The sequence below is a fragment of the Pyrgilauda ruficollis genome, unplaced genomic scaffold (genome assembly GCF_017590135.1).
Source record: "Pyrgilauda ruficollis isolate IOZ18807 unplaced genomic scaffold, ASM1759013v1 scaffold172, whole genome shotgun sequence".
NCBI lineage: Eukaryota > Metazoa > Chordata > Aves > Passeriformes > Passeridae > Pyrgilauda > Pyrgilauda ruficollis.
The window spans coordinates 518,412-540,028 of NW_024516098.1; the positions used below are offsets into that span (position 1 = coordinate 518,412).

The 21,617-nt window shown below is 45.0% G+C and overlaps 1 protein-coding gene across 1 annotated transcript in view; it reads right to left on the minus strand.

The window, feature by feature from the left end:
* Positions 1-21,617, minus strand: part of IQCA1 (IQ motif containing with AAA domain 1) — a 96,846-nt gene that overhangs the window by 48,920 nt on the left and 26,309 nt on the right. Inside the window, exon 6 of the mRNA XM_041464153.1 lies at positions 20,887-21,059. Coding sequence (XP_041320087.1) covers positions 20,887-21,059 — 173 coding nt within the window. The remainder of the gene's footprint in view (positions 1-20,886; positions 21,060-21,617) is intronic.

Consider the following 21,617-nt stretch of genomic DNA (forward strand, 5'->3'; position numbering starts at 1 on the left):
TTTAAAAATCCATTAGGAATGGGATTTTGGCCTCAAAACCCTGCCTGATCTATTATTTAACATTAGCTCGTGTTCCATTTTTTACAGAGAGCCAGAAAATAGCTCAGTTTTATGTTAAGTGCAGCCTTAAATGCTGCTACAAATCTGGTAACAGTAAAAAACTTCCCAAAATCTGTAATTGAGGCTGTTGCTACTTCAGTGCCAGCTGGGAGGAAGGAAAGGCAAATGCACTGCGGGTGAAGAATCAGCTGGGAGCCCACTGAACATGATACCAGGGCCAGCTTCCAATATTTATTCATGTTACATTTGGTATTTGTACTCCCTTTTTCACTCTTAAATCATTTACAGCTCTTGGAGATGGTGGGGGGTTGGAATTAAATTCTTTTTAAGGTTCCCTCCAACCCAAACCATTCTGTGATATTTACCTTTGGGTATGTATGCTGAGTGTATCTGAGTGCTGTAGAAATTCTGCCATATTCTGAAATTGGGAAGAGTTTTCTGGTTTATAATCTGTATTTTCTGTGTGATTCTCCTCCTCTGAGCTGGTGCAGTTGTTTGGGGTGATGTGGCTCCTCTCACCTTTTTTTGGCAGCAACTCCAGCAGGTGCTTGCGTCAAAAAATGAGGTGAGGAGAAGACAATGCCTATCTTTCCATGGAAAGAGGGTCAGGCATTTACTAAGCAGTCAGGGATAACTGGGATTTTCTGGTTGAGGGCACAGCAAGATGTGATTTTCCATGGTCATCAATGACCTGAGAGCAGACACAACCAAACATTTTGATGTTCTAATTCTTCCAGGGCATCTGCTTTTTTCTTGAGTGTATCCATTGCTGTCTGATGGTCTGGAAGCAGCACTCTTAAATCTTATTTCCCTACCCACCCTCTTGTGGGTTTTCCTTTCTCTTCTAGGTTGAAATGACCACAGCTTCAAACTTGTAATGCCTGGGAATTCACATGCGTGACCCCCAATAGGCAAATTCCTCCCTTTATGAAACCCTCCAAGTTCAGAGGTTAAACCAGGGACTCATTTGGCCTGTAAATTTCCCCACAAAAATGCAGCCATTCATCTTCCTGGTCAAAAGTCCACTTTAAACATAATGAATCTCAGTTTTCATTCCCCCTTCACTTTCTGGCAGCGTTCTACCCAGAGCCATCGCAAAGGGTTGCCTCATGCATTTGTCTTAGGATGTTCATTTGGATTCAACTGGACCTAAATTCTTTGGTTTGCAGTTGGAAACACCAGGATAAAAAGAGCAGCCAGAGAAGCTGTGGCTGCCCCCCATCCCTGGAAGTGTCCCAGGCCAGGTTGGATGGGGCTTGGAGCAACCTGGTTTAGTGGAAGGTGTGGGGTGGGACTTAATGATCTTCAAAGTCCCTTCTTACCCAAACCACTCTATAATTTTGAATTCTTATGTTTTTGTGCCATCAGATAAGCTACAGTTCATCCAGGGCTGAAGAGGGTCCCATCAGGCATGTCCCATGAACAGCTCTTGAATTAGGAGGAGGTCCCAAACACTGTGGAGTGATTCTGAGCTTGCTTCACAATATTATTTGTTCAAATAATTTTTGACCGCCTTCCCCTTTTGAAACTTCCTCGAAACACTGAAATATTTGTGATTAGAGGTAATAATAGGGTAAGAAAATTATCCCAGATGATGCAAGAAGTTGCTCCCAACTGGAGCCCCAGCAGGCTGCTTTGTTTTGTGGGAAGTGTGGAGGGGAGCTTTGTGGTGGGAATCCTCCCTGTTTCCACTGCTGATGGGGAGAGGAGGATGTAAAAAGCTTAAGCTCTTGATAACAGGAGCATTAGAGTGTGTAATATATTTGAAAGACATGGTACATGTCAGAGACACCTAGATCCGAGTCAGAACTCTGTGAATCTGTTACTTATTACTGTCTCAGCATTTGCAAGGGGGGAAAATATCCAATTGTACTTTTCCAGCGTCTCATAAAAATGTGTAAATGCCAGAACTGGAAGAAGCAACTCTTATTTTCAGTGTGATTGCTTCAGTGGGAGTGCTGACAACGTGTTAAGCACTGCAAGCAAAAGCAGAAGCAAATTGTCCTGGATTTCTTAGGGAGGATGCAGTTCCAGTAAAACCAATTGCCTGAAGGAACAAATGAAGTTTATAAAATCCCATGGTGGGACTGGACTCGGTGACTGAACAGAGTAAAGAAGGGGAGATGGACAGACAGGGCTAGGAAAAAACCTCCTCCTTGTGAGACAAACCCCAGCAGCAGCCCGGGGAGGCCCTCAGGAGCCCAAAATCTGCAGGCAGGGAGCTGAGGATGGCTCCTGGGGGTGACCTGCTCCTCGTTTTCTGTTCCCAGGCACCGAGCAGCAGCCTCTGCTTTGGGATCCGTGCTTGCACTGCTGCAAATAAAAATGAGGAGTGCTGGAGCTCACAGCAGGCAAAAAGATCCTTCTTTGGGTCAGAGCCACTGCTTTAACACAACTGCTCAAGGTTTCTGTGCTGAGGAGGATGCTGTTGAAGAAGGGACCTTTAGAAACTGTGGTATGTGAGAAATCCATCACTTTTCTGGAAAGCAGTGAAATCCTGTCAACGGAAGCAGAGCAAGGGTTGGAAAGCAGCTTTACAGAAAGCCATCTAATTGGGATGAATGGGGGCCCTAAATCTGAATCAAAGCAGCTCAAGTGGAAGAGTAAAGGGATGAACAAGGATGGAGGGGTGAAAAGATAGGATCTTGCACTCCCAGCTGAAAAGGAAAAGGATGTGATGAGGTTTTTGTGCTGTTTCTCAAATTACATTATGTTCTCTGGTTCACTGTTACTGCTCCAAACCTATTCCTTGTACAATAACTCAGACCTGTCAAGTGTAATTGAAAAAGAATGATCTTTTATGGTCTGCAGTGCAAATCCTTTTGTCTGTGATCTGTAGCAAAGAGTTCTGGCTCTTCTGGGCTCAATATTTGTACAGCTCAAACCCCACATAAATGTCCAAGTTTTAACTAGGTTCAAATGGTTCTGTAATGTCTCCAAATCACCACCAGACTGGAACAAGTCGGGGTGATTGGCAGGCTCTGCTCAGCCCTGAATGCTGTGGCACCTCCATTCTCACCTGTGAAATAAATTCTTTGGGAGATGACCCTGCATTGTGCTTGTCTCATCTGCTGCTTCCTCCCTTCCTCGTTTAGGAGCTCCAAATGTTTTTAAAAGTGTTTTCTCTCTATTCCACATTGCTCAGGGATGGTTATAGTTAGGGCTAAATATGGCTTTTGATTTATGAGAACACACCATTGATTTAAACATTTTGTCTGGTAATAGACTCAACAAGTTCCTACCTACTCTGTTCTCTGGCGTGGTTTTACATGTGTTATTCTTTCTTTTTGGCTATGGCTTCTCCAGCTAATTGCATAAAAGGCCTTGTCAGGAAAAATAAATTGTTCTTTGGAGGAACAAGAGTATTTAACTCTTCTCAGGGGAAGAAAAGATGTGGGCTGTGTGCAGAAGAGGAGGCATGAATGATGGTGAAGGCTCTGAGTGGAGGGACAGAGTGGTGATCTGTGCATAAAAGGGACACAAACTAAGAGGGGGGAGCTCTTTAAAGAAATAAAACCCTCCTCATTTGTGTACTCCTTGCCTGTTTCTGGAATCCCACCTGATATGGATTCTCTCAGACTGCTTAAATAGCAGTGCTGGTTTATTTTAGGTGTCTTTGCTGTGGTGCTTTTTTTTCCTTTTGTGTGTGTGCTCTCTTTAGCTCTTTGAAAATCACTTCCAGAAAAAATAACCTGGGCAAATACAGAATTACTTATAAAGTGAGATTGATTTCCAAGGGTTTCTTATCATCTTTAATGAGTTTGGACACAGACACATTACAAATGATGTTTCATCTCAGGTCCTGATCCTCCCAGTGTTTGCTTGTACGTGTGGTTGTTATGCATGGAAGCATTTCAGTGCAGGGTAATTGGAGGATCAGAAACTTTATTGTTCTGCATAAATATTCAGCTTTGAAAATTGAAGATCAAGTGTTGTGAGGCCAACAATGTGCAAGGGAAAGCATTCCCATGGAGGAATGAGGACGCAAGGTTTGCGGGGAAAGGTGATATCCTTTATTATAGTAACTATCATAATTAGAATGGTCTTTTGGGTCCCCAATGCCTGCCTTAGATCTGAAATGGGAGAAGGGAACTTCAAAGCCAAGTAATAGTTGGGAACAGTTGTTGGAGGGGACAGACCTAAATGAGGAATGTGGTAATTCTCCCTGATAGTTTTATTACATGTGGTGTTACTGGCCAGGAAAGGTAGACCTTTGGCTGACCCAGTGCAGTTGTTCATAAGCTGCTTGAGTTCTTACAGCAAAAGAGTCTGTTCTGCTTTGTCATGAAGTTATTACCTTTCCAAGGATCCTTCTGGTCTTTTTGGGATAGCAATAAGTAATTAGTGTAATGGAAAAATGGGAATCTCTGTTCCCCTTCAGGTGGGCTGGGGCATGAGCTTTCTCTGCCAGGACTCCTGGTTATCCTGATTCCTGCTGCAAAAACCACGAGGGAAAAGGATTTAATTTTTTTTTTTTTTCTCTTCAAAATTTTTACAAATCATTCCTGGATTAAAACGGCAATAGGTTTTGCTCCTTGAGATAACTGGAGGCATGGATGATAGCACTGCAAATGGCTCCTAGGTTTTTGGATGGGAATAAAAGGCAGCTTGGGCATGAATAATGCCAAGGAAAACCAAAGCCACTTATTCTTCCAATATTAGCTTAAGTTAAAAGAAAACTTGCTACAATCAGAAGAAAAAATTGTGAAATATTGACACTGATGAAATGTTCTGGTGCTCTGATTTTGCGTGTCCCTCCACACACTCAAAAAATGTTGTTCAAAGTTTTCTCAGAGCTCACATTTGAATTAACTGAGGATTTGGAGAAATCACATCCTGGCTGATATAACTGAACTGCTTGGCAAGAGCTGATACCAACCAAGCTGTGCTGAAGGCTCACACAAACCTAGAGGACACTGAATGTACCCACCATGGCATGGAAATGGGAAGATTAAAGAGGCTGGAAAGCAGATCCCTGGAAGGTTATTTAGGGTTTCTGGCTTGACTCCTGCAGTGCAGAACAGCCTTGGGCAGAGCTAGCTGCTGGTAAACCTGATGCAAGGTGTGGAATAACACTGACAGCATATCTTGATGGATCTGAGGACACCTGGCTGTCCCATTCCTGCCCCTGGAGGGAAAACTGCCATCCAGCACTACCCCAGTGCTTCATTTTCCAGCTCTGAAGCTCCTTGAGTGCGTTTCCTTCTCTTTTGGAGTTGTTGATCACCCTGTGTTTTCCAGAGCTGCATTCCTCGAGGGATTTCTCCAAGGATGAAAGACTGCTCCCCCTGTTTCCCAGTCTGGCTGTCCCCAGGCTCATTTCCAGTGTCAGCTTCCTGGTGCCTGTCTCCAGCCTTTGGAGGAGAGCAGGGTGAGCAGCCCTTGCTGAGCAGGAGAGTTGCCCCCAGGGGCTGCTCCAGGGCTGGAATAGCTCCCATTAAACTCTCATCTGGTTTGATTTTCTCATGTCTTTCCACTCTCTTCAGAGCAAGGTCAGAAATACAGAAGCTGGCTCAAAGAAACACCAGGTCAAATTCCCCCTGCATTTACTGAATTCCTTATCTTTGGTCAGTTTATCCTGCCAGTGCAGAACACCCAATCCTGGCTCAAATTTGGCAGAATTTCCAGTGCTCAGCATTCAATTTAAGAGACTGAAACAATTATGGGCAGTTTTAAGCAAGATTACTTTAACCCAGACTAGAAGCTTTGCGAGAACAGTTTTCCTGCAGAGTCAGCCAGAGGGAATCAAGAGTACTTTATTAACACAATATGAATCCTGTAAAGAGGAAAATAAAGCATGCTATTTTTTTTTTTTAAGCAAGGCCAGCCAAAAGAAATAACCTGCCCTCCAACATCACAAGTTTCTTTGGGATTTGGAGTGAAATGGAGTATAAGAGAGCATTTTGTTTTATGGGATTTGTTTATGAGAAATTCGAGCAAATGTTTTTGCTTCTCAGAAGTCAAGGTGGACCAAAATGCATCTCTACAGGAGGGGAAGAAGGCTCTAACCCGGCTGCTTTGCCATGGCCCATCACTTAAAACTGAAGATAATGCAGTGCTCTTGGGGTGTTTCAGCCTCCCTGCGTGCGCTGTGCAGCACGGACACCCTTTATATTTGCCTGGAAAATTGGGAATGGGAGCCTGGAAGGAGAAGAAAAGCTCTGTACTTTGATCCACCCTTTTTTCAATACTAGATACCTAATATTCCAACAAACAGAACACGTAGGAGTGATATGGTGATTAGACAACCCTGCTTGTAGGGAAATGGTTTGATTTTCATGGATGTAATTTTTCCAGTGTGATGAAGATGGATGGATCCGAGGTGGAATCAAAGGTGGCATCAGACACATTTCAGTATTTCTATCTCTGCCTTATATCTGTGGTATCAGTGCAGAAATCCAGCCCAGGCTGGCAGAACTCCTTTTTTGCCTCTCTGGATTAAAATGCTGTCCAGCCACTGTGTCATGGCTGTCCCACTCACAGATCACCGTGCCCCTGACCTGCTGCCTGACCATGATTTCACCTGAGGAGTTTCCAAAGGACAGAGTGTGACCAGGGTCATAGGCATTGCATCACTGCTTGGGAGAGTTGCTGGAGTATTCATTTAAAACTGGATTCACTATTTGCACCTAAGACTGATCTGCCTTGAGAAGCACTTGTGATGCAGCAGGAAAATGTCAGTGGGAAAGGAGAAGCTGAAAATGTTTTTTAGGAATGTAACCAGACACTGCTTTCTCTTTCACTGCCCTGAATCCCAGAATGGATAAGGCTGGAAGGGACCACAGTGAGGGTCTGGTCCAGCCTCCCTGCTCCAGCAGGGTCATCCCAGAGCCCTGGCACAGGATTGTGTCCAGACAGCTCTGGAATATCCCCAGTGAGAGAGACTCCACAGCCTCTCTGGACACTCTCTTCACTGCTCCATCACTGGCCAGGGACGAATTCTGCCTCCTGCTCAGATGGAACTCCTGGGCATCAGCATCTCTGTGTTCCTTGTGTCCCATTGCTGGGCCCCATGGAGCAGAGCCTGGTCCATGCTCTGGAATATCCAGATACATAAATATCCATCCTTTGGATATTTATACACGTTACAAAGGTCCCCTCTCAGCTGTGCCACCTCTTGAGCTCCTCCTTTCCTCCTCAGAGATGCTCCAAATCCCTTCATCACCTCTGCAGCCTCCGCTGGACCCCTCCAGGAGCTTCTTGTCCTGAAGAGCCCAGAAGCAGACACAGCACTCCAGAGGTGCCTCCCAGGGCTCAGCAGAGGGGCAGGATCCCCCTGACCTGCTGGGAATTCTCTTCCTGATGCACCCCAGGATCCCACTGACCTTCTTGTCCCCTAGGGAACACTCATGGCTCAGGGACAGCCTTCTTGTCCACTTCAAGAGATCTGGTTCTCTGTGGCTTATGTGAAAGCATAAATGAACTATTTAATGATAATTGTGAGGCAATTTCATGCAGATGAAAGCAATCTCAGTGCTTGATTTTTCCATGTTCATCCCAATTGGCTTGTGCAGCCTTATTGGAATAAATCCCCATCAGGTGTACACAGAGTGTAAAACCAGGGGAAAAGGGAGAATGTTGCAGAATCCATCTATAAAATTAAAGATGTTTACACTCCTGGCCAATGCTAATAACCAAAGAGCTCACTAGGAAAAAAAAAAAAAAATTACAACCTCTACTTTGGCACTTAAAAAGTGTGGGAAAGGACAAGGAGAAACATTCCAGATGAGCTCAGCTCTAAGCCAGGCATGGTATTAAGAGCAGCCATTTATCAGGAGTTTTAGCTCAAAACTCCAGTCATCTCTGCAGTCCAAGAAACACACTGTAATGCCTGGAGGTGCCAAGTTCCTTAACTCTCACCTTTTTAGTTTTGGGAGAGAAAAATTGGAGTGTTCTAGTCCTGTACCTGTTTGGTGTGGCTCTGGTGCCTGATCTGTAGTCTCCCAAAACTGGCTGGAATTGTGCAGACTGATAGAGTTGAATACCTTTTGCCTCTCCAAATGACTGATTCCTTCTGCATGTTACTCAGCAGGATATACTCAGATTTAATCAAAAATAAGCACAAAGTGCAGCTTTTTTATTATTGTTAATTTAAATGACGGATTAATAATGTGCTTTTAAATAATTTCTTTGGTAGATGGGGTTGGTGCTGCTGAGAGTTGCTGGCAACGTGGCAAAGAGCCTGGAGAACCAGGGATAAAAGGAATATTCTCTGGGAATTTGCAGCTGGAGTCTGCTCTGGGAAGAAGCAGAGAGCCCAAACACAGGTAATTTCCCCAAAGTGGTGGAACAGGCAAGGTGGGGTGGGAAGAGCAGTTGGGAGGTGAGCCCTGCAGGGCAGCTTTGCTCAATCTTTTGTGTTGTTTTCCAGGCCTGGAGACGTGACTGTGCTGCTTCCCAGGCCTCTCCTGAGGATCAGTTTTCTGGGATGGCATCATTGCAGGATAGCAGAGCTCCCTGGGGCAAAGGATGGGGAGCTTTGGGCAGAAGGGAATGCAGGCACACACGTGGGAGAGGCTGCAATCAGCCGCTCCCACCTTCGCTCCCAGGCTTCCCAAACTGCCAGCCTTGCAACAGACAGGGACAAAGGCACGTGTGAGATGTGCTTTCCCAGGAGGGGATGGAGGTGGAGGGATGTTCTGGGCATGGAGTTACCCCCTGTGCAGCAGCCCTGAGAGCTGAGCCCGTGATGGGAAGCACACGTTAGCACAGCTGCGGTTCTGGAACTGGCTCCCTTGGAAACAATTCCAATTGACTTGGAATGCTTGGAGGAGTCCTGCAGCTACACAGGCTGCAGCCTTTAACTCACAGCCATGCTTTCAACCAGCAGCTTCAGGATTGGTTGCTGGATTAGAGATGCTTTCCAGAAAAAAAAAAAATAATCTGGGAAGAGCTGTTTTAGAGCTGGTTTCCCTGTGTGATGGGGAGCACAAAGCAGGAGAGTACATTTCCTTTCCAAGCCACCAAAGCATTACTGAGGCAGTAAGGGGCTCTGGGAAGCGACAGGGGAGTATTTGAACAGATTTCAGGGCCAGGCAGTTTCCTGCTATTCCATAAATGTCTCAGGAAACACTGAACCAGCTCTTTTATGCTTCTACACCCTTTGCTCAAGTCATGGAATCAAGGGATGGTTTGGGTTGGAGGGACCTTAAAGTTCATCTCATTCCATACCCTGGCCAGGGACAACTTCCACTATCTCAGGTTGTTCCAAGCCCCATCCAGCCTGGCCTTGAACTCTTCCAAGGATGGGGAAATCCAAACATTTGTATTTGGCACAAGATTTTACTGATTTAGTTATTATTGCTGTTGATATATATATTTTGTACAAGTAGAGCCTAAGAAGACCCACCTAAACTCCCTTATATGCTATTAAATGTCTTTTATTCAGCCTAGGATGATCCTAAGTCTGCCTGACACAGCACACAAACCATAACAGCTGGGTGTTTTTAGAGTAAATGACTATAAATAATTAGAATTTCTGTTGTCTCTGCACAGGGCTGAAATGTAGCATGACTTAAAAGCCCTGGACTCTGACCTGGATAATAAAAACAACCTGCTTGATGGAGTCTGACTAATCTCCCCCATGCTGAAATTCCCAGTAAAACTGAAACACATTGGCTCTGGAAAGAATGGATGTGACTCAGGTTTCAGGCAAGCTCTTGCTCTGCCCACAGAAATACTGTCATCAAACCTTTTCAGCCTTGAATCTGAGAATAGGATTTGGATAGAGTGGCTTTAACGTGGATTTTGCTCTGGGAAGAGCTTCCCTAGGTGCTCACCAACCCTCACTGCCCAGCTAACAAAGGAGCAGCCTGGTAGTCTTGAGGGAAATAATCAAATAATAATAAAAAACTTTGTCTCAGGTGCCCTTGCCATATTTCACAGCCCTGGGATTGCAGCCAGTGTTCTGCTGTCACCTAGAGCCTGTTCCAGCTATTCCACCGTGGAGATCTTGAGATTTAGGGGATAACCTGCTCCTGTTGCCTGTGTCCTCCTTCCCCCTCAGCTCCTCCTCCCTGGATTTGCAGTGGAAGCCTGGAATTTTCTCTGCTGGATGGTGCAATCCTCCTGGGTGTGGAATTCACTTGGAATTAGCACTTGAGGAACTTGTCAGCAGTTTGTTAAATAATCCTGTTGGCACACTGGAGCCACAGTGCCCTGAATCAGCCTCATGTTCCACCAGACATTCCCCTGCTGTGGTCCCCAGGGTGCAAACTGGGAAAAAGCCCCTGCCAGTGAAAACAGGGAAACAACTGGATTTCAGAATTAAACATATCCTTCTCTTGGGGGAAAGAATAACAGGCTGTCATCCACAGTCACATTCCCAGCCATAACTTGATTCCTTCATCTTCTCCAAGTCAAATCTGTTCTCTTGGCAATCAAGTCCTTTTTAATATATTCACCTGCCACAGACATTTGGGAACTGCTCTTTTGTCTTTGCCTTGGAAACACTTCCTATTTGCTATCATTCTTTGGTCCTAACTGTGCCTATTTATCAAAATGGTAACTCATAGGGTTTTTTTTCCCCCAGTTTTATGCCTCTTTCATCCCTTGTCTTCTGATTCTGCCTCTCCAGCTCCTCATGGCTGCTTCAGCTATCCCTTTGCTCTGCTTGTGTCAGTCCATGCCACGGTTCTTTTTTACCCCACTTGCCTCCTTTCTTCTTTGCATTCTACAGAGCCAAGGCTGAAAATGCCTTTTCCAGCTCCTCTGCTTGCTTCTCCAAAGAGATCCGTCTGTGGAGCAAGGGCTGTAGCTTGGGAGCACTGCTCTGTGCTTCATGCTCATTTTTATTCTCCCTGGTTCTGAGCTTTTCCCTTAGTCTTTCTCTTCCCAGAATATCCATTAAACACCTCTCCTCTGCCAGCCACTGGCTCTTCAGTGCTTCTACCACGCACCAGTGGGACTCCTGGCTCTTTTTTCTTTGCCTGTTTCTTGTTTCTGTATCCCAGCAGATCTTTGCTTGTTGGAAAGGGGGAAGTGGGGAAAATTGCTTCTTCCTCCTGCTCTGTATTAACTTGCTGGAGAAGACACCTCTCCCTGTCACAGTAGAGTGAAATAATAGCTGGGCTGGGTCTCTTCCCCTTCCCCTTGGGATTCATTCCCTTCTTTCTTTCTTTCTTTCTCATTGATTAGGACCAGGCTGTGCTGGTTAGACCAAGAGCAGATCAGATGGCAGAGCAGGCTCCCCTGGGCCAAGCCTAGCAGGTATCTAGCTGGATTCCTGAAAGAGAAACCAGCTCCAAGGTGAACATCAGGCCCCAGTTATCAGTTTGAAACACCCCACTGCTCTGTTCCTGCCTTCAGAAACCCAGGCTGCTGTGTTAGGACTCTGCTTGAGAAAGGAATAGAGCAGGACAGCAGCTTAGCACACCTACTGAACAGGCACAGCCTGCAGGATTTTCCAGGGGAAAAAAAACAACAAAAAGCCCAATCCTGCCTTTCAGACACATAGAGCTGTATTATAACAAGCTGCTGGCAAAGTGTGAGTCCCTGGGTGCCACTGATGTTTGTGTCTGTGTGAGTATCTATAACAACAAATAACTTAATGTTTGGGAAGTGTCCTTGGGAATCTCAGTGGGGGGGTTGCTGCATTAGGTCAGGAACACTTTGCATTTTCAGACTTTTAATTCCTAAGTATTATGGAGATGAGTATGAAGTGCTTTAGGAAAATGAACTAATTAGTTAACAGATTTTATTTTTCTTGTGTGGAAATGGGCCTGCTCAGACTAATGCTATTTACTTTAGCTGATTCCAGACTTTTGGATGTATAAAGAAGGGAATATTTTTAGGAGCTTTAATTCTAAGCAGGAGGCTTAGCCTCAAGGTCAGCAGACTGTGGGTATCCATGGGTCACTTGCAGGCATTTGAAGAAGGTAGGAAAGGGAATCTAGCCTTAATTTTTTGTAATGGTCAGTTTTGCTTCTAGAGTGCTACAAATCAAAAATTGGGAAGTCTGGAGTTATCCTACAGAGCAGTGGTCAGGATGGGCAGGTCTGTAAGAATGGATCAATATAGTTAAAGGCATAATAATTATGCTAAATAAATGAAAATTTCTAATTGGACCTATCTTTTTGCTCACAGGAGTTTTACCTTTCTCTTCGGTCCTCGTGCCTTTTGGAACAGAAATGTCTCTACTATCCCTGTAAAAATTCACACAGGCTGAGGGCAATTTTGCCTTTCAGCTGAAAACTACAGAGACAGAAACTAGGGCAGGAATGGGGTGGGGAAGAGGTAAAGCCTTTTTGGGCAAAGTGATTTGGGAGCAAGCAGGTTGAGGAGAGCCTGGTCTGTAGAAGAACTGTGCTCGCTGTGGCTTTGCTGATGTGAAGCTGTTGAGATGTGAATGAGCTTTTCATGTTGCTTCTGCATAATTTGTATGCAAGCGTGGCAAGAGGTGCACAGTGCAAATCCTGCCTGATGGACAGGTGAGTATCAGCTCACAAATGCTGGAAGTTCTGAGCATTCCTGCAAAAGGTGCTGAGGAAAAACCCCACCACAGGCAGAAAGCCCAAAGTGCCACAGCACTGAAATGTGTTTTTTCCCTGGTTTTGCATTGGTGAACTGCTTGGAGAACAAGACTGTGATTCTGCCTGGCTGTTACAGCCTTGAAAAAGGCTCAAAACCAACAAAATTCTATAAATCCCTGTGGAAGTTAATGGGAGTCTGCTTAGAATGAGGACAATTAAATAACATCAGGACCTGACCCTCCTTCATGTGAATGCAAAACCTCTCAGGGAAAGGAGAGATCAGTCAGGGAAGATCCCTAAGGGCTTTGTGATCTGAGATAGCTGAGTGTCTATCTGGAAAGGAATCACCACAGTGTTTGGAAAGCTGGTGAAGATGTGCTTATGTGCAGCATTGAGGCACTTGGTGATTAAATAAGAGTTCAGGAGCATGACTTGTTATGTTGAAAACCTCTTGGGGAGCTCAATTTGCACCTGTGCTGTTTTAAGAATATTCTTTTCATTCCTTAGAAATTTGGATAGTTGAATGAGCAAAATCCAGGATTGCAAAGAGCCCTTTGCACGTGTTTTCAATCACTGCACAGAGGTGGCAATCATAAATTCAAGTGTCAAACTAGAAATAAAACGTTATCTTGGAGTTTGTGGTGATTTAGAAAGCAGAATTGGTGATCTTATCAATGCCTCTCTGGAGATGTGACACCAGGGTTCAAGTGGCCTTGCTGTTTCAGATATCTGCAGCCAAGATTTATCTATGTGTGGGAAATAGATGAATCCAGGGGCTTCCTGCTGGTGCCCCCCAAAGCCATGGAGCTGCCTCCATTAATGTCAGCACACTCGTAAATTCTGAGCTTGCACTGAAGGAGGCAACTTCTGCCACTGCACAGAAGCTTCCAGAGGTGTCCCCTGCCTCCTGTAAATCCATGGACACCCAGTAAAGTAGATTAACTGCAGGTGAACTTCATAACAGCTGTCCCTCCTTTGGAATTAGAGGGGTTCACACTTCTAAAAAGATAACAGCATGGTGCTCCCATAAGCAAGAAAGGCCTGAAGGGTTTTTTTGTTGTTGTTTTGTTTTTAATGGCTTTCAGGTTAGGCAGTTGATTCCAATCTATGGGAAAACAGGTTGCAGAGCTGTTGGCTCCACTCTCCCCCACCATAAACAAACAATTCTCTTGTTTCTGATAACTTATTTCCCCTCTATTAAAGCAACCCGGTGGGTTATTTGCTTTGGTTCACTCCTCCCGTGAGCCAGTGGTGCATTTGCATTCCATTCCCTTGCTCCCTCCAGCCCTAAAGATGCCTGCCAAAATTAGTCAACAGATAACTACACAGTGGAAGCTTTTAAGAACGTGTTAGGAAAGGCTTGAACATTACCCATTAATGTTTACAGCTCCTAATTATGTTAATTAATCAGTCTTGGAGGCTGTCTCAGCCGGGAGCTCAGAGGCAGGATTTCAGTTCCCACAGATGTTCTTTAAGTCACTGCCATGGCTGCTTGCAGCGAGGAGCTCAGCATGCTCTGCCTGCCAGGGTATTTGTGCTGGGTCCTGGACAGCCTTTGCTAGGTGGTTCCTGCTGGATTTTAAAACTCCCAGCATCTGGGAGCAGGCTGGGCTGTGTTCAGGGAGTGGGATGCTGAATGGAAGCTGTCTCTGCAGAAATGTCTTTTGGCAGGGGAGAGAGGCACTCAGAGAGCACCAGCACTAATTGTTGGGATACAGGGATTACTGCCTTGGCAAAACCTGGGATTGCTGGCTCTGTCAGAAAACAGAGGTGAAACTAGTGATAGAAAACCACCCCCAGACACTGCCTCTTCTAATAATGTTTACTTCTGCAGGAAGACCAAGTGTTTGGGCAGAGGACAACCCAGGTTGTGCCATCCTCTTTCAGAGCTTCATTTCCATAATTCAGAGCTTGTCTTCACTCTCTTGAGGAAAATCAGAAGATTTGGCTAAGAGACACAACCCTGCAGAGGAATTCAGAAGGAGAATCTCCTTGTTTCATGCTATTCCCAGAAGAATTTGGTTTGTGTAAACTGCACAAAGCACAAGAGGGCAGGTGAAGATGTATTCATCTCCAGGTGAGGTCAGGAGAAAATATGGTGCAGGTACAGATCTCTTTCTAATTTAGTTCAGCTCATCCTCATCTGGTGGAATTAGCAGACAACCCTGTATTTATCCCCATATCCTGATTTTTACCATGAGCTCACAGCTGCTCCTAGCTAACTTCTGCTCCTGAATGGAATGTCACGTGCAAGTGGTTTGTGAGTGTGTGGCAATCCTTTGATGATGACAGGGAAAACAAGTAATGAGAATTTTCAGTAGGTGGAAAGAGAATGGTTCTTCACCCATCTACAGACAGCTCCTGTGGGCAGCAACTCCTCTCTGTGCTGAATATCAAGTGCCAAATACCAAAGAGGCATTTTTGGGTAGGTTCCTACAGCAGGAATGCCCCTGCAGTGTGGGAAATGGATTTGTAGAGAATTTTTAAAGTCTGATAGAAGGTTTACGTATTTGTATGTAAACACAAATTACAGCAGGAATTCCTGCAGGAGTTCCTACAGCAGGAATGCCCCTGCAGGAGTGGCAGAGAAGAAGGGTTTTCCAGACTAACAGGGCATTGCATGGAAAGAGGCCTGTGATCAAAGGGCTGGAGATGTCTCTGGCTGTGTTCCAAGGATCTTCAGGCTGGCACTTGCTTTTGGACAACTGTCTGCTGGAGTGGCTCGTGGCACCAAACCTGTTTTTTAAGCAATTTTCCCATCAGCTGTTCCAGGAGTGGCTGCCATACGGTGTGGAGTCTGCAGTCCATGCTCTGGGCTGCTTGGGAAAGCAGTGCTGGCAGCTTGAGGTGAGCCAGGTGGAAAGCAATGCAAGCCCAGAAGGATTCGGAGCCGTGATTCCTTGGAAGCAGAGTAGAGGGGGTGCTGCTGTTGGCACTGCTGGGGTGCCATCCCTCTCTGTCCTGTTGGCCAGGCTTCCCTGATCATGGATTGCCTGGCAGCTTCACCACTGACTCCAAAAAAGCAGAGTGCATGGAGTGGGAAATGTGATACAGGCAGTGCCTGACACTGATGCCTCAGGTTTTAGCTTTTATATTTTTCAGATTCTGTGCTGCTTCAGTGTGTACACTGCTTTATTCTGAGCTTCATATTAGGGCATGGTAAGCTCTCTTCACAGAGTAGGGAGACAAAACAATTCCTTCTCTAGCTGGGGACCAAGGACAAATGATCCAAATCTCAGGCCCAAGAGCATAAACAATGGTGGAATGAAGAGAGAAAAACAAGAAGGATGGGACTTCATGGGCTAAGGCTGGAATTGGACAATGAACTCCAAGATGCAAATAGAGCAGAACTGATCAAAGTGAGAGACCCTGTGACTTCATGGCCATTTTTGTGACCATTTTGGGTCATTTTGGGTGCAGCCCTGGCTGGGCTCTTGTGCTGCCCAAGGTGGATCCATTGAGGCCTCCTAATAAATCCCTGCTTTATTCTTTAGCTCTGTCCAGCCTCTGTTCTAGGTCAGCCTTCACAAGGCATCAACACAAATGAACACTTTCCCTATTCTGTGGGGTTTCAGTGCAAAAACCTCTCTCTCCATTCATCTCCCTCCTGCCTCCCCCTTCTCCACCCCCTGCTGCCCAGGGAGCCCCAGGAACAGGAGTATTGGCAGTAAACTCAGCTCCACAAAACAGGCTGGGGAAAAAAGGGAAACAAAACACCATCACTTCCTATTTTTTTCTCTTCCCTCTGCATCAAAGCCCGGGCTGGCTGTCAGGAATGTTCAAAATGAATAAATAAAGCCCAGGAACCCCCCCTGCTTCAGGAGGAGTCTCATTCACTCACCATGAAGCTTGGCCAATTCCTTTTCTGACAGTACTCGAGTCAGCAGGCAGAGCAAGAAGATCATTCAAAGCTAATCAGTAAAGTGTAAACCTATTATGAAAGCACATTTACCCCTCGCCGCCTCCTCCCTCCCGAAAACCAATCCCCAAATCTGTGGGAATAACACACAGCCTCCATAAAAGTTGCTATTACTTGGATCCCCTGTTATTAGGTCAGCGATGGCACTGATGAAATGCTCCCCAGAGCTCTGAGCAGTGGTGGATAAATCCTGCCAGAAATTCATGGAGTAATTTGTTACAGCTCCAGGGCATGAGGCACAGCACAGCAGAGCCCGTGCATGAGGCTCTCCCCTGTGATTCTGGAGGCCATCTCTGGTAATAAAAACCTCATCTTGATTTCTCATCCTTTGTATTGATTTCTGTCAGAAAAGACTTGTCTTAGACAAAGATACTGCTGTATTTCTGTGGATAATAAAGGGATCTTTCTCCCCTTTTCTGCCCATCCCTTTTTGAAATTAATTTTAGGGATGATTCTAACAAGACACGTTATTTGGGAACTGGTTTATTGATTGGGTAAAGAGTTGAGAAGATGATGACTGGCTTTGCATATTCAGCGCAAAACCCTAAATGTAAAATGACAGAAAAATGGGTTTGGTTGGGAACAGGAAAGCAAATTGAAGCTACAACCCCAGCTCTGCTGTATCTTAACATGAAACTCTGTTATTAATTGAATGGACGGAATGTGTGGGACTCAAGTGATTACCATCCAGACTCAGATCTATATAATCATAGCAACTGCTAATTTTGGATCATTTGTACTCCTGCTCTTGGGAAAAAAAATAAAAGAAGGGCAGGTCTGTAGGTAAACTGCATGATGATTCTTCACAAAGCTTTCATAAACAATTATCTTTCTTTTCTAGTATGGCTGGACAAGGCCACATGGAAATCTGGAAGGCTTTATATGAATAATTTGCAAGCCAAAAAAGAGCAGCTCCACGGAAGTCAACACAGGTAAATTGAAGGACGGATGGTAAGGCTGAAAAATGCAATGTTATATCAAAATTATTTTATCTTCTCTGCAGTAGGATTGATATAAGCAACTGGAACAATTTCATTTAGTCTAGTCCTTTGGGTTTTGCTTTCCTTGGCTTTTTTATAACCTCTCTTCCTAAGAAGCTGCTTTGGGTCTGGAAATTACTGAAGCTGTTCCCTTGTGCAATGAAAGTGATAAATATTTACAGCAGTTCTTACAAGTTGAGAAATTTAATATGTGCTCATTCCTTTTGTAATCTAAGAGTAACTGTGCTGAAAGACAATACCTGCTAATTGTGTTTGCTATCACAGTCTTTTCAGAGTGAAGGATAAAATATGGAAGTTTGGCTTTATTTTCTACTCCACACAGCAAAATTTATTCAAAAGAATCTTTGTTGCCCTTTATCTATTTATTTAATAGACTATAAAAAATGTCAAAAAGCCTAGTTGAAGAATAATTTATAAGCTACAATTAGCTGTTGATCTGTCAGACTGGCTTAGGGGAGAGCCAAAATATATCCTGGCAGGTAATAATTAATGCAAACCTTGACACTTCAGGCCTGGCCCTCTGTTGAGCAGGACACAGCTCCCAGTTCTCTGCCAGGAAAGCCTGGCTCTGCAGGATACACACACTCCCCTTGTGGAGAAATATGCTGATTTTTTGTTGTTTTTAAACCTCTTTTGGATACCAGCAAATGTGTCTGAGGGGAAAGTGATTGTGGTCACTTAGACAGAGGCCTGCTGTGAAGAGCAGGACTCGGGCAGCTCGCTCTGGTTCCTCTCAGCTCTGTAAATCACTGCCTCACTCAGCCAGAGTCAAATGAGCTCCAGCACTGGGCCATGTCCAGCCTGTGCTGCAGCTGATGGCAGCTCTCCCACTGCCTTCATCGAGGGCAGAATTTCATCTGCTAAATCACCAAAAGAGCTTTTATCAATGAGAGCTGTCTGGTCTTGGCTGAACCGTGCACTAATGATTTTTAGGGGTCATGACAGAGAGTTCATTTGAAAGGAGAGAGTAACAGGGAGTCTGATGGGGCTTGTAGCAACCTGACCTAGTGGAAACTGTCCCTGCCCATGGCAGGGGGTGGAATGAGATGAGCTTTAAGGTCCCTTCCTGCCCAAACCACTCTGGGCTTCTCTGATCAAACGCTAACTGCAATAAGTGTGTCACTGTCCCTCTGCCACCAGCAATGACCCTGCCCTCAGGCAGACCACAGAACTGACATCTGGAGCCAAAAAGCAGTTTTAAGCCTAATCAGACCATCTTGATAGAAAATGGTTAATTGTTAGATTATGATATTGTTTCAGATGGGTGGGTTACTGTACAAGATTGGAAGGGACCTGTTTTCTCACCCTGTCTCAAACACAGCAGAGCAAGCCTGACTCAAGTCTTAAATCTAAGGACCCTGTGGGTGTATCTTAGTCCCATCTAATATAATCCCTTGCTCAGGATTACTCACAAAACTATCCAAGATCAGTTAATGTGGTGCTTATCTTCCTATATCTGCTTTAATCTTTGTTAATTTTCAAATCTAGATGAGATTCAAGACTACTGAACCTGACTAGGCAGATCAGAAAAAGGGTAGCTAAAGAACCCTTGTGGTTTTTTTAATCAGGTATTCATATGCTGGGCTACTGATGGTGTGCCTCTAGCCTTGAGTCTCACCTGAAGCTGAGATATAAATGTAGCAAGGAAGTCCCATTCTGCTTGTAAGGGCTGCAAAAAGAAAGCTCAGCACTTTACATTCCACCTTAGACAGGTACATGAGGCTGAGGGCTCCCCTGAATTAGGCAGCAGGAGTTTTGATGAACTGCCCTCTCAGCCATCCCTCTGCACCTCCCTCCACTGAACCGTGGCTTCAGCTCCCTCAAATGATCCTTTGGATGGGTTAGGCTGCTGGTTGGCTCTGCTGTTAAGCGTCCCTGTGGACCAGATTTAACTTTTAATAGTGTCTCATAATGTCTTTAAAGAGGTTTATGGCTCAGCCTGGTTCTCTGGGAGATTGCCTGTTCCCTGCTAATCTGCTACAGAAACATTGCCATTGGTTCCTGCAGTATTTCAGGGAGTTCTCCCCCAGCTCCACAGCCAAGTTAATTGGACACAATTGACCTATGGTAGAGAATGACTATTAGGTGAGGAATATTAAGCAAAGGGAATAAGATCTTTCTGTAGCTCAGAACATGCTGGGAGCTGTGGGGAATGGCAGGAAATGGCAGATCAAGGAGTGTGCAGAGCAGGCCCTGGGAGAGGGTTGATTTAAGGAATGGGAAAGTGCTTTGCAATAACTGAGGTTTGTAAAACCAGCAGCTCTTTCCAAAGGAGAGTAAAAATACACTGCAGTCTTGAGAGTCTGTAAGAGGCAAAAGTGCAAGAAAGAAGAGAAATAGGTTGTGGCAGAGAAAAAACCTGTGAGAGTGCTGGTTTTGATCATTCTTTCTTTTTTAACAAACACTTCACTGTAGCACAGCTGCCCAAACCTGACTGAAGGAGTCAAGGAACAAACAGGGCAGGATTTTACCCGAATGCATTTGTGTTTCCAACTGGAAACTGCACACTGAAGGCAAGTCCAGTACCCCAAGCAAACACTGAATGATTAAGGAGCATGACACTGGTCCACAAGCCAAATATGAGCCCTGTAACATCCCTGGGCAGCTCAAGACACAAAAACAGTTTGCAGAGCAGCTTTATGCACAGCAAATGAAGCCTTGCTGCCAAATCCTGGAAGTTTTGGTTGCTGCTTCCCAATTTACTTTCACACATTAATGCTTTGGATGGGTAAATCCCATAAAATTATAAAACCAGCTTATATTCCTTAGGACAAGAGCTTCCAGTGTCAGAATTGCCAGTCTAAAAACTTCTTTGGCTGAAGTAAACTTCCTGAGAGAAGCAGAGGTGTCAGCAGAGGGTTTAAAACTGTGTAAGTATGTGCTTAACTCTACTGAGACGTGAAGTTTCCCTGAGATCAGCAGAGTAAAGTTCCATTTGGGGGAGTGGCTCGAAGGTCAGGCCTCAAGAACAAAAGTGCTTCAGATTCATGGCTAATACCAGCAGCAGGATGGCAGTGCCAGTGACGTGATGTGATTTGCTATGGCAAATAATGGTCCTTCCATCTCATGGAAGAGTGAGTTCCTTCTCTTAAACCTCATGTATTCACACAGGGAGAAAAGTCACTGGTCCCGAAGTTTAGAGTGTGCTGCTTATAATTCCAAAGCCTGGGCCAAAGGTAATGTGCAAGGTGAAGGTGTCCCACTTGAATATTTGTGGACCTGATCCACAGCCAGTGACTGAAGGAGCCCCTCTGACTCCTGCCAGGAACTCTGCTCTCCCCAGTCAGGAATCCTCCAGCTCAGGATTTGGAGCTTTGCAGCTGGTGCAGAGCTAACTCCTTGTATGGGACTGGCACCACTGCCTTAAAGATGGATTTTGCAGTTTGTAGGAACTCAAAATCAGGGGCAAATGGACTGGCTAAGTGTTTCTGCTCACCGGCACTCGAGGAAGCACTGGGTGATCTGGTCCTGGAGGGTTTCCTTCATGTGGGGCCCCTCTGTTTTTTTCAGCTCATGCCTGAAGGAGAAGTCTGCTCTTTCCTGGACTTCACCTTGCAGGACATTTGCTTTCTGCAAACAGCTCATTGCCTCCAAGTCAGGAGGCAGACTCTGAAAACAAGAGGAGAAAATAAAAGGTATGAATGAAAAGAAACTTAATATTTACTGGAATGCCAGGTTGACGGTGAATCTGAGCTTAAGCCTTAATTTACTTGCAGGAAGCCAGGAAAAAAAAACCAACCCTGTGCTCATAAAAAGTGCCTGGATGCACACAATGGTCTATTGTTGGTATTTCAGCATTAATTAACAACATTGCAATGTACAAAAACAACCTTTGCAGCGTGGGATCCTGGATCTCAATGAGACAGGTGAGAAAGCTGCTGTTCTGCAAATGCCAGCTTTATCCATGTCAGAAGGGTGCCAGAGAATTTTTTAATTGAATTTTCAAATGTCTGGACTTCCCATTGGTGCTTTTTAATTAGCCAGTATTGTTTTTAATTTGTGCACTGAAATTTTTATATGCACACTGCTTGGTCAGTGGTTTCCTAGTATTTTGTTGCAGCTGGCCAGACTCCTTTAGGAAATCAACTTCCCTTGAGGAACAACAACAAAAAAGGAATAAACAACCCCCCCCCCCCCCCCCCCCCCCCAACACCAAAAAAAAACACC